This window comes from Wolffia australiana, chromosome 10, assembly GCF_029677425.1.
Source record: "Wolffia australiana isolate 7733 chromosome 10, ASM2967742v1".
NCBI classification, from domain to species: Eukaryota; Viridiplantae; Streptophyta; class Magnoliopsida; order Alismatales; family Araceae; genus Wolffia; species Wolffia australiana.
In genome coordinates this window covers 17020841-17033509 of record NC_135844.1, presented here as the reverse complement: position 1 = coordinate 17033509, position 12669 = coordinate 17020841, and the positions used below count along the sequence as shown (strand labels likewise).

Sequence of the window (12669 nt, the reverse complement as noted above, 5' to 3'; positions counted from 1 at the left end):
CCTTATTGAATATATTTGTCACTAAAGAACAATGAGCAAATGAATTGGAAGTGCGATCAGATTTCTGCATTGAAATTAAAAGCCATACTGAATATGGTTTTTGCTTAGTGTGCCCTTTTTGATAACTAGGTCAAGGAAAGTATTAAGATCAAGTATTTGATATTTAACCTGTGATCCACTTCGGTGATGAATTATTTTATTGTATGGAATATTCTTTGGGTACATCAGTTGCCTTTGATCTTTCATTTTGTTCCTGTCAATTCCTTGGAAAATTTTGCATGGAATGTAGCATGACCGTTTGATGACTCTTCGATCCTATTCAGGATAGGTAGGGTCATCAGCAACATTAGTTTTATCAAAGAGATAAAATCTGATCACAAGACGATGAGATTTCATGGGGTGAAACATTTGCGCTGCTAAACCCACATCAAATGTTCACCTGAGACTACAGATTATAGCAGCCCGCGCAAGTTTCAGATTACTATTTGACAAAGTTTTTGATTTGTGGCCGAGTTTCATCTCCAATCATCTTGCGCAAGTTTCAGATCAAGAAATTGTTCTTTCTCAGTTTAGAACATTACCAACGCAACACGGTGGGGAAAAGAACATGCAATCTACACAAAATTTAAGCTGTGGGGAAAGAACCACTCGTTTATTTCCTACTATCTCTCACCTGCTAAACTAGGCAGGCCAACTCTCTCTCTCTCTCTCCCTCTCTCTCTATCTGACTCTCTCTCTTTCTCTCTCTGCCAGTCTGCCTCTCTCTGTCCGACTATCTCTCTTTTTTTTTGTCTCTTTCTCTCTGTCTCTCTCTCTGTCTCTCTCTCTCTCTCTGCCTCTCTCTCTGTCCGACTCTCTCTCTCTGTCTCTCTCTCTCTCTCTTTCTATCTGACTCTCTCTCTTTCTCTTTGTCTCTCTCTCTCTGTCTCTGCCTCTCTCTCTCCGACTCTCTCTCTCTCTCTCTGTCTCTCTCTCTCTCTTTCTCTCTCTCTCTCTCTCTTTCTCTGTCTCTTTCTCTCTGCCTCTCTCTCTGTCCGACTCTCTCTCTCTCTGCCTCTCTCTCTGTCCGACTCTCTCTCTCTCTGTCTCTCTCTCTGTCTGACTGTCTCTCTCTCCCTCTGTCTCTCCGTGCCTCTCTCTCTGTCTGACTGTCTCTCTCTGTCTCTCTCTCTCTTTGTCTCTCCATGCCTCTCTCTCTCTCTGTCTGACTCTCTCTCTCTCTCTCTCTCTCTGTCTCTCTCCCAGCCTCTCTCTCTCTCTGTCTGACTCTCTCTCTCTCTCTCTCTCTCGATCTCTATCTCAATATGGGGGTGACGGACGCCAGCGTTCCTCCCGGCTCCGCTTCTCGCGGGGGGCCGGCCATGGCCGGAGGACCGTTGCCCTCCTCTTCCCCACGGGCGCCAGCTCTCATGGGCGAAGAAGAAACCCCACGAGAATGGAGCCCAGGCCCTGACCAACGCCCAAAATCTCCTCTCCCCCTCTCCTTCTCCTCCACCGCCATTACCCACCACTCCTCCGACGTCCCTTCCGCCCAGCCATGGCTTATCGGCCTTCCGGGTAACCCCAGCTCGGCCCAGCTCCGGCCATGGCGGACAAGGACGACGCGACGATGACGGGCTGCGGCGGCTTCCGGGCCCTCTACTACACCGTCTTCGGCCGCCGGACCAGCACTTCTCCTCGCAAGTCCTCCTCCGCCAACGCGACGCCTCGCTCGAGCTTCTCCGCCGCGGCGAGCTCCAAGCGCCGCCGCGCCGGCTCCGACCAGTCCACCGTCATCGTCCCCCACGTCCCTCCGACGACGCCGCCGCCCGTCCACGCCCAGACCGTCGTCCAGCGCCAGCTCGACTACCCCCCCAGGAAGCCCCCGCCGGGGCCGACCATCTCCGGCGAGCTGGACAGCGTCATCTACGACTACCAGCGCTCCAAGGCCAGCGGCAGCCTCGTCCGGGCCTCGTCCAGCAACGTCATGCTCTTCGGCAATCTGGGCAATCTCCGCTGCGGGAATTCAACCGCGGCGCCGAGCCGCAACGTGCTCGACTATTTGCCCATGACAGCGGAGGAAATCGAGCAGCCCAGATCGAAAGGCGAGATTTTGGGGGGAAAGAGCGTCGACCCGGGAGAGATGGCCGCTTGCAGAGTGCTCTCTCGGCGGCTCGACCCCGAGACTTTGAAGAGCCTCGGCGATGGGGAGTACGAGAACGGGCGGTTCGCCGAGGCGCTGGGTTTCTACGAGCAGGCCGCCAAGGCTAATCCGGCTAAGTCCGCGTACTGGGCAGGGAAGGCCGCGGCTCTCGCCGGGCTTGGCCGGTTTCTGGAAGCGGCTGTTGAGTGCAGAGAGGCCGTCCGCGTCGAGCCTTCCAACTCCAAAGCCCATCTCCGCCTGGCGGGTCTCTATCTCAGGTGAGTCTTCTCGGTGGAGTTTGCCGGTACGGTTTTTTGGTAAAGATTGGATTTTTTGAGAGGTGGGTGGCAGGCTGGGGGAGGCGGAGAAGGCGGGGCAGCACTATAGGCAAGCCGGCGGCGACGCGGCGGCGAGAGGGGCGGCGCAGTCGAGGGCTCTTCTGAGCCATTTGGGCAAAGCCAACGAGGCGCGCAAGAGGAAGGACTGGCTCAGCGTCTTGAAAGAGGCGCAGTCCGCCGTGTCCGCCGGCGCTGACTCTGCCCCCCAGGTCGTTGATTGTTCCTCGGATACTCTTCTCTTCTCGAGAAATTTCCTCCGTCGCTGAAACTTTTAGATAATTTAAGAGTCGGAAGTCATTTTCGTTGATTCCTTGATCTCCCGGATTCGAGTTTCTTGGACAGCTAACTGTTGAATTATTAATCAACGGGTCGATGTTGATTTGTTAATTCCTTGATCGCCTGATTCGAGATTCTTGGAGTGCTGACTTTCAAATAATTAATCAAATGATTCGAGATTCTTGGATTCCTTGATCTTCGGATTCGAATTTCTTGGACAGCTAACTTTTCTACTTCCCCTCTGGTCCATGATTATTCCTATGATACTCTCCTACTGTCGAGGAATTACCTCCGTTGCTGAGACTTTTAGATAATTGCTGAGTCGAAGAGAATTTGTTGATTCCTTGATCTCCTGATTCGGATGGCTTGGATAGCTTACTTTTGAATTATTAATCAACGGGTCGATGTTGATTTGTTAATTCCTTGATCTCCTGATTCGAGTTTCTTGGATGATTGACTTTTAAATAACTGATGGGTCGATGCAAATTTGTTGATTATAAGATGTTTTGATTTGAATTTCTTGGATGGCTGACCTTTAAATGATTAATGGGTCGATGCAAATTTGTTATTTTGACGATATCTTGCTTCAAACTTTTTCTTGGATAGTAATATAGCATGATGGGTCTTGCATGGTTTTGGGGGGGGCGAGGACAGGCAGTACATCCCATCCCGACCGTGAAGTTTAGTTGGAATTAATTCTTCTTAAACGGGTTTCACCGAACAAACTCTGAGTCGTGGTTGGTCGACCGGTTGAGTCAAAGTTGTTGACTTTTCCTTTCTTTCTGGCTGATGTGGTCTTCATTAGCTGGATCTTTTGTCCCTTGGGTCAATGCTAAAGACGCACATGACAAGTATTAGATTGAATACTTTAGAGTTGCAACTTTTCCCACAGGTTAAGTCTAATGCGGCCTTCTTTCATGAACTTGAAGGTTTTTGCTTTGCAAGCAGAAGCTCTTTTGAAGCTAGAACGCTATGAAGAGGCAGAAACTGCTCTCATCGATGCGCCTACCTTTGAATGGAATGAATGCACCAAGTTCTATGGCTCTCATGGAGGGGCTTACCTTTTCATGGTCCGGTCTCTGGTTGATTTGGCTTCTGGCAGGTCAGTTGTCAATTGCCCGCTCGAGGGTTTGTCCCCGTCAACTGTTTATTCTTGATTAAATTTAAAACAAATGCTTTTCTGCCCGCATGAACTTCAAATATGATCACTATCTGTCAAGTTCACAGTCATTCCCATAATCTTTTATGAAAGAACTTATCTCGACACGTTTACTGCAAAAATGGTCCTAAATTTAGATATCATATGAACAAGTCCTAGGCTATATATCTATCATCTGGCTTTCCAGCAGTTTTGCTTTAAATACCTGTAAGGTTCTTTGAGTCTGTCTCCATCCAAACCTTAAATACCCTTTGCGTTCCCCAAAGGAGGGCTGTCAAGAAGATGTTGAGTTGGGTCAGTTTGGCATGGGAGATCTACCCGGCTGTTCTGGGTCTGGAGCCACTGCTTTCTTTCTATCGTTATCACTATCTCTTCCTTTCCAAGATCCTAGATAAAAAACTACTCCAAGGTCTCTATCAGTTTTGCCAAGGGCTTCATTTTTTTTTTTTTTTGAGGAAAATAGAGAGAGTCCCCCAGAATAGGGACCCCCCGTTGCCATTGATATAATGACATAGAAAATCAAGTCATGCATTACAAGGGGGACGAAATCAGGGGGCCACAACCACCTCTCTTCCAAAAATTTGCGAATCCCCTAGCGTCGTGCAGAATAGCATCGACGGAGGGAGCCCTCCCCTTGAAGATGACTTCATTTCAGTGTAGCCATATCGCCCAAAGGTGGGCAAAGATCCGTTGCCACTCCGGCTGGCGGAACAGCCCACCACTGATGGAGTTCCAAAAGTCCTCTTCAGTAGCGGGGTCAACGCTACCCACCCCGGCCGCCTGCCACACAGCCTGGGCCGTCGGGCATCGGAAGAACAGGTGGCCACAGTCTTCCACCGCCCCGGAGCATAGGACACATTCGGCAGTATTCCCCGGGTACCAGCGTTGACGGAACTGTCGCGTCACCAGTCTACGCCGCAAGAGAAGCCAGCCGAAGATTTTCACCTTCAGTGGGATTCGCCGCCTCCACAGTATTCGACTTCGGGGTATGAGGAGGCGGTCTGCTGGACTCCCCCGCAGAATGCGGTATGCAGTTTGGCCGAAAAACTGGCTCCTCGCCACTCCCAGGTGTCCCGCGCCCCTTCTTGCGGCTGCAAAGAGGCAATCAATCGCTGTAACTGGAGGAAGTCTTCCATTCGTTGCTCGGAAAGATGGGCAGGTAATGTTGGGCACCACGCATTGTCCCACATCCCCCGAACCGGGGCACTGGGGGCGGGCGAGAGACCATATAATCTGGGGAATAGGTCTCGCAGGGGCCCAAGACCGGTCCAATCGTCCAACCAGAACCGAAGGCTGGTTCCATCCCTAACCCGGCCGAAGAGAGGCTGAGCCTTGGCGAAGACCCCCTCAGCCCCTGATGAAAGCGGAGTCCTCGGAGGGGTGTAGCCCCTTGCTCCCAGTCCACTCCCCTTTGGTAGCTGTCGTGCAGGACCGCCGTGACCTGATCTGATGGAGGCTGCATCAGTCGACGTACCCATTTGATCAGCAGAGCCATGTTGGTGTGCTGAATGTGCCTGACACCGAGGCCTCCCTGTGACGTGGGGAGACATACAGTGTCCCAGCTGGCGAGGCCACGCCTCGATTCCCCTTGACTGTGCCCGCTCCAAAAAATCGCGCATGCAGCTTTCAAGCCTTCTCTGACGCTCACCGGCATCCTGAAGACTGACATGAAGTGTAGAGGAATCACGGCTAGCACAGCCTTCACCAAGACCAGTCGCCCTCCTCGAGACAAGAGACGACCTCGCCAGCCTCCCAGCCGCTGTTCAACCCTCTCCACCACCGGTTGCCATTCCCGTGCTCCAACTCGGCCATCAGTGAGAGGCAGGCCCAAATACCGAATGGGCAGGGAGCCAATCGGCGTATATAGAAGTTGGGAGCACTGACACAAATCTTCTGGAGATAGCCCGATACCGGCAGTGTAGACTTGGCCCTATTCAGTTTGAGTCCAGAGAAATCGGAGAAGATGTCCAGCAAGATCGAGAGGTTCTCAGCCTCCTCCATCGATCCTCGATGAAAAAGTAGTGTCGTCTGCATACTGAAGGAGTGGGATCGCTAGGCCAGCCAGGGTGTGAAATCCTCTGAGCAGCCCCCTTGCACACAACCGTTCGAGCACGCGTCAAGGTATCCGCCGCCAATATAAATAAAAGCGGGGCCAGTGGACATCCTTGCCGGATACCCTTTGGGGTGGATCCAGCCCCTTGAGGTCGACCATTGACTAGGACTGCAAAAGTGCTGGTGGATGCATGAAACTTCATCCATCGCACCTAAACCTCCGGGAAACCACGCTTGCGCAATACATTCCAGAGATATCGCCAGTCAAGCGTATCATATGCCTTGGCAAAGTCCACCTTCCACATAAATCCGGAGGTGCCTGTTCGCCTCCAGGCCACAAGAATTTCCTCTGCCACAACCACACTCTCCACCATGTGTCTACCCGGGACAAAAGCAGATTGAAGAGGGCTCACTAAGTAGCCGATTACCTCGCGGAGTCTGTTGGCAAGTACCTTGGCGATGATCAGGTATATCGAATTGGAGAGAGCGATGGGCCTGAACTCTCCCACTTGTTCAGCTCCCGGACATTTTGGGATAAGCACGATATAAGCTTTGTTCAGCCGGTCCATCTCGCAGGTACCATTCCGGAATTCCTCCAAAGTCGCCATGACCTCCGGACCCACCATATCCCAGCACTCCTTGTAGAAGAAAATTGGCAAGCCGTCCGGTCCCGGAGCCCCTTCAGCATTCAACCCACGAATGGCCAGCTGAGCCTCTTCAGTTGAGAAAGGCTCGATTAGCTTAGTTTGTTGCTCTTCCGAGATCCTGGGTGCGTCGGCTCCAGACCACTTCCATTTGTTATGCGGTCCCCGACGGTAGAAAGCCCGAAAGTGGTTAGCTAGGGCACGTCCAACCTCTGTCTGGCCGCTGAACACTGTCCCCTCCACCCATAAATGGTTGATCTTGTTCATTCTTCGTCTCCCACTTGCTGCTTGATGGAAGAAGCGGGTATTTGCATCCCCTGCCGCCAGCCAAAGCTGCCGTGATCGCTGTCGCCAGCCAAAGCTGCCGTGATCGCTGTCGCCAGTCCATTTCAGTCTTTAAATCCTCCTCAGCCACTACGTCCCGATGGGCTTGACGCGTCGCCAACTCCTCCGCTGATAAAGGCCGGCTATCCTCCTCTGTGTCCCATCGTTGTATCTCCGCAAGAGCAGCGTCCCTGGTTTGGTTCCGGTCCTCGCGAATCTTCCGGCGGAAGTCGATGAGGTGTCGGCGGAGCCCTGTCAGCTTAGTAGCCAGCCGTGCCGACGCTGATCCGATAGCAGGAACGGTACCCCACCACTCGGCAACTCGCCTCTTGAAGCCCTCCTCTCGTAACCAGGAACGATCTAGCTTGAAATAGGGGGGCTTTGCAGTTCCTGTTTGTGCCTGCCAGGAAATAGGAGTATGATCAGAAATAGGGCGGGGTCGGGACGTGACCTCTGTGAGCGGAAACATCTCCAGCAGTGCGATGGAGCATAGGAATCGATCGAGCCGAGAGCGCGCCAGAGGGCCTGCTGCGCTTCGCCAGGTGAATCGTCGGTCCGAGGGCCCCATTTCTTGAAATCCACAGTTGGCCAGTAGGTTCCTGAACTCCGCCGAACCTGGGTCCATCCCCCCCAAGCCATTCGGCCTGTCCTCGGCCGCCACAGTCACATTGAAATCACCACCAATGAGAATCGGGAGCTCCTGGAATTTGTGGGCAAAGGCGTAAATATCTTCCCACAGTTCCCCTCTTCGCGAGGCCGGTGGTCCGTAGGCCGAGGCCACCACCCATGTCCGCCCGTCCTCACGGTTGGACAAACGGGCCGCAACCACATGCCGCCCTTTCCACTCCTCCAGCTTATCAAAGTCCTCCGCCCTCCAAGCCACTGCAATACCCCCTGATCGGCCAATTGCATCACCGGTTACGTGTGCTCCATCACCCCCCCGGCCGAGGGCGCCCCACACTTGGGGTAGATCCTGCTCTAACATAGTCTCTTGGATGCACACCACCTTTGCCCCCCATTCATTGATATATCTTCCCACTACTCCTCGCCTTCGCTCGTCACGGAGGCCTCGCACGTTCCATGAGAGGCAATTCATGGGGAGGCTACCGTGGCGCCCTCTACTGTCGAAGCCATCATAGCTCCTGCTGCCTCCGCAATCATTCTCGTCTTGGGATGTTCAACACGTTCTGGCGCTGTCCCCTGGGAGCTGGGCTCAGCCGCGATAGGGGCAGCTGGGGAGGTGGCCCCTTCGTCTGCCATGACACCTTCCCTTGTTGCTTGAGTCCATGCTTCTCTCCCCTCTGATGAGTCATTCTTGGCTGCTTGCTCAGGAGTTGCATCGCGCGTTGTCGGAGGATTGCGCCCCAAATTTTGAATGAGCGAAGAAACGCTCTCGGAGCCAATCGTGGAAAGCGCCGCAGACTTTTGCCTCCACTCTGTTCGGCCTGCCTGAGGCCCTGAGGTTCCCCTGGTGGACCGTCCGTCCCCTTCGATGCCTGTGGGGGGGTTCCCGACCATCACAAAGTTGGCCGATCGAGGAAGAGGAGGAGGCGGTGGGACCACCAAGAGCTGGACAACCGGGGCCCCTGGGGCCGCCTCGCATAAAACTGATCGAGGGAGCATGCCGACGTTGTGGGGTTCCACTTCAAGCACTGTGATTAGAGGGTCTCCGCTCTCCAGCCCGGTGGATATAATCCGGCGGCGAGCAAATTTTCGCACCATATGGGCTGCGTGTTCCACTGAGCGATATCCGAACGGAATGCCATGAGCCTCCACCAAGATCGTACCGTTCTTTATCTTGCATCCCCCGTCTGTCTTTTTGACTCCCCGCCATTTGAATGTTCCTTGCGCCGGCATCTGCTGGTGCCATCCACAGATGTTTTCTCTTGCTGCCCGAGGCAATCTTCTAAGTAGGAATTGTTTCTCGTCCACCATTTGGAGTTCCGCCTGAAAAAGCGGGGCATAGTGTTCCGCCAAACCTGCTTGAACTGCCTCCAATGTCGGAGCGCCTCCTTGAACCTCCCCGATGAGAGAGGTGACTCTGAACTCCGCGAAACTTCTCGAGTCAGCACGGCCTCCCAGCTTTAGGTTCATTGGGCACTCGGATCGGCGGTGACCTGTGCGTCGGCATCGGCGGCAGATTACTGGATCTCTGCAGTCTTTTGCGACATGTCCGCGTCCCAGGCAACGGAAGCAACAGTTCTCGTTGATTCGTTCAAGCCGTCGCTTCTGTTGTGTGGAATGCTCTTCTCGCTGGGCAAATCGGGCTGTCAAAGGGTGCGCACCAGAGCCAGCCCCACGCGGAGCTTCTCGGAGTATGTCTGCAAAAGTACTCCGTTTGCCAGCGTCGGCCTCCGACCCCGCACGGCCTGGACTTCGCCGTTTGACCGCCCGGTCATTCGGTCCGTGGCGCGGGGGGGCCCGCCAGGCCCTACGGCCATAGCTTTGGCTTCTTCGTCGCCTGGGGCTAGGACTCGGGCGTCTTCCACTTCCCATCCCTCTGGAGCCGATGCTAAGTCGGCACACTCTGGCAAGATGCCCCGGCTCGCCACACTCATAACACTTCATAGCCGACCCCACATGTCGCTCCCGAGTATGGCTACCTCCCCCATGAGACATCTCAACCCTCCATCCATTTTTGCCATCAAGCTCACGGATAGCATCAAGAGCATCCCTTCTGTCAGCAAATTCAACAAAAGCATAACCTGGAGGTTTACGGGCCACCCATACACTTCTCAAAGCGCCGTAGGCCCGAAACTTGTCTTCAAGCTCCCTTTTAGTAAAACTGGCGTCCAGGTTTCCAACGTATATCAGTGCCATGTATTTTGCACAATCGCGCCAAAGGAAACCCTCAGCAGATCCTTCACGTCGGCGAGAGGGGTGGAACCCCGCTTCAGGAAAGAAAACGGCCGCCCTGAACCGACCGGCAGCGTCGCCCCCAGTCCTTTCTTTCTTCTTCCTCGGGCGCTAGGGTTTCCGGTTCTCGCTCGAGCTCCCTTCCATGGCAGAAATCTTCATCACCCTGGATGTGGAAGCTGGGTCGGGAGCCGACGGAGAGGCTGGAGGAGGCGAGAGTTTTTGCAGCAGACGGCGGAGGGGGGGCCGTCGGCGTCGGCAACGAGGCAAGTGCCGACGACGAGTGGGCCACCGTCGGGGCCGACGGCGGAGATCGTCAAGCTCCGGTGCCGACGATGAGGTCTTCCTTTCCAAGGGCTTCATATTGCCCATCCCCTTCAACTATTTTTAGTTAGTAGGGTTCAGCCCATCTAAAAATGTTGACGTGTGACATTGATCTTGAATTTGTTTGATGCTTTGCTGATGACGTTGTCAATGTCGATGAGAGTCATCATTTTCATCACAGTCAATCGCCTATACTTTCATTTCCATCATATGTAACGTGGTCATCAACATCAACCGGGAAGGTTGACATTGACTTTGACAAGGTTACTGGTTTGAATAATAACGTAAGTCAATGCTTGACATTGGCGGATGCTGTCAACCATCTGTCATACTACCGACATTCTGTCAACGTCATCATCATCATCATCAACCACCATAAGATTCATCAGTGTCATCATCAGCATCAACAAGGGTCAATGATATCAATAAGGGCGAGTGCCGAACCCTATCATTAACTGCCAATGATTTTCTAACCTGACATTTTTTGGCATTCTTTAAGGTTTGATGATGCGCTCAGTCATTCCCAGAGGGCAGCCCAGCTAGATCCTAGCAACAGGGAAGTAGCTGCCATCGCATTGCGTGCTCGGGCCGTGTCATCAGCAAGATCAAAGGGCAATGATCTATTCAAGGCCTCAAAGTATAGTGAGGCCAATCTGGCATATGGAGAAGGGTTGCATCAAGATCCCCAGAACCCAGTTCTCCTCTGCAACCGGGCAGCATGCCGGTCGAAGCTCAGGCAGTGGGAGAAGGCCATTGAAGACTGTACACTCGTGCTTAGTCTCCGTCCGTCATATGCTAAAGCCCGCCTTCGACGAGCCGACTGCTTTGTAAAGGTGAAATTGACTATCTTACCCGTCCTTCCCGCTTTATGTTTCTATCAAGGTTGAAATTCAATAGAATCTCAATACTGAACTATAAACATGAAAACTAGGCATAAGCTGGGGTTACATAAGTGATGCAATGATAACCAATACGCTGATAAGAAACACACAATTTATTTCTTTAAAATATAAAGTTGTATTTGATCAAAGTTATTATCTCTCTATATGCAAGAATCTCTCAATCTGATAAATGTCAATGAGGGGAATGTCCATCTTCACGCTGAGTTTGTATATTATTCAATTATTTGCCATTGCTTTCCTTGTTCACTGGTTGGAATGTAGTTTTGTTATCTTTCAATAAAAAAAAGAATATAGTTTTTTTGTTATATCTTTTTTGTTGAAGAAAAGCAAGTACTTAATTACGCCATTTGTTTAGTGGATACAAATATTCAGTTTTTATAAGCGTAGAGAGAAAGAGAGAGTTTAAACTCAAGATTTTCGAATGCAAGATCAGCTTGAGAGGTGGGATGAAGCCGTTAAAGATTATGAATCGCTGGTGCAAGAATTGCCAGGAGATGAGGAGGTTGTCAGAGCACTTGCTGAAGCTCAGAGTCAACTGAAGAGGAGAGACAGAGGAAGTGAGGGCAATAATACATTTTCCGATCTGGTAGCCATCAAGACTACTGATCAGCTCTCTGATATGACAAAGTCGAAGGGTAATGCTTGGATCTTCTCCTCAATTTTCCTTAGTTGATACGTTTCTTGATTAATTCTTTTATAGAAGTTTTTCTGCTTTATTAAATTACCACACTAGAAATTTGTGGTCCGTGGCCATACCCCATGATGATCCTGACTTTTTATTTTAATTCTTTGGGGTGATGTTGTTCTCATGACAGGAGTATGTGTGGTGTTCTACGGGGACAAAGAAAGCAAAAACAATCAAATACCACACTTTTTGGTGCAGCTCTGCAAAAGACACCCATCGGTTCATTTTGTTGAGGTAATTTTAAAGTTTTATGCTCACCAGTAGATATCATTTGCTTGTTATTATAGAAGAGTAAATATCATCTTCCAAGTTTCTTGAATTGAATATCAGATAATTTGTATTCTTAGTAGGAATTTCCCTCAACTATATTCGCAAAGTATCCAAATAATTTAAAGCACCCAAATCTCATGAAGTTGGAGAAGACTCAAAACAATTCAAAAGTTTTTCCAACCTTAATCACCTTGTGGTTGATGCAGATGAACATGGAAGACAATCCCAAGGATGTGAGCTCTGAAGGCCCTGATACTGCACCAACATTCAGGGTTTATAAAGATGGGTCTTTGGTCAAAGATCTTTACAGCCTCGACCTCGGCCTCCTTGAGGGCTTCTTGGAAAGTTTACAGTAGTTTGAGGGATGAGAAAGAGGGGGAATGTAATCATTTACAGTGCCCTGATAATGAGGTTATTTTTCAGGAATGAGAAGGTGGGTGACATTGACAGAGGCAAATTAGGGTGTATCTTTAATGTTGTTGCAAATTTTATTTGCCTAAACGAAATAAAATATGTAATTCTATAAACTTACTCAAATATGTATAGTAGGGGTGAGGTTGTCTGTAAGGTACTAGCCTTTACATATAGATCTTATACTTGAGTTAGGCTTAAGGGAAAATAAGATGATAACAAGGATAATAAGAGAAATTTGTTATATAGTAGAGTAAGAGAAGTGACAATCATGAAGTTAATGAAAGGGTAGAAGATTAGTAATTA

At 51.0% G+C, this 12669-nt stretch overlaps 2 protein-coding genes across 3 annotated transcripts; one reads left to right on the top strand and one right to left on the bottom strand.

Annotated features, from left to right (window-relative positions):
• The first annotated feature begins 974 nt into the window (after positions 1–974).
• On the top strand, positions 975–12409 carry LOC144708398 (inactive TPR repeat-containing thioredoxin TTL3-like). 2 transcript variants are annotated; one of them, XM_078581698.1, is made up of 7 exons: positions 1003–2400; positions 2474–2669; positions 3666–3838; positions 10595–10928; positions 11431–11632; positions 11813–11916; positions 12159–12409. In XM_078581698.1, exons 1-7 carry the CDS (start codon positions 1586–1588, stop codon positions 12306–12308), a joined length of 1974 nt encoding a protein of 657 aa, XP_078437824.1. In that variant the 5' UTR covers positions 1003–1585; the 3' UTR covers positions 12309–12409. The 2 variants fall into 2 exon arrangements, 1 of the variants encoding a protein (XP_078437824.1); XR_013582774.1 differs by lacking the exon at positions 12159–12409 and having other exon boundaries at positions 975–2400; positions 11426–11632.
• Positions 8008–10021, bottom strand: LOC144708754 (uncharacterized). Its single transcript, XM_078582195.1, has one exon. It carries the CDS (start codon positions 9733–9735, stop codon positions 8008–8010), a length of 1728 nt encoding a protein of 575 aa, XP_078438321.1. The 5' UTR covers positions 9736–10021.
• Positions 12410–12669: the final 260 nt, after the last annotated feature.

Excerpts from the sequence above, each read along its gene's own strand:
- LOC144708754 (XM_078582195.1), bottom strand. The coding sequence starts at position 9,735 with ATGGCACTGATATACGTTGGAAACCTGGACGCCAGTTTTACTAAAAGG.
- LOC144708398 (XM_078581698.1), top strand. The coding sequence starts at position 1,586 with ATGGCGGACAAGGACGACGCGACGATGACGGGCTGCGGCGGCTTCCGG. Across the intron at positions 2,401-2,473 it reads CTGGCGGGTCTCTATCTCAG|GCTGGGGGAGGCGGAGAAGG; the intron begins GTGAGTCTTCTC and ends GGTGGGTGGCAG. Across the intron at positions 11,633-11,812 it reads TGATATGACAAAGTCGAAGG|GAGTATGTGTGGTGTTCTAC; the intron begins GTAATGCTTGGA and ends TTCTCATGACAG.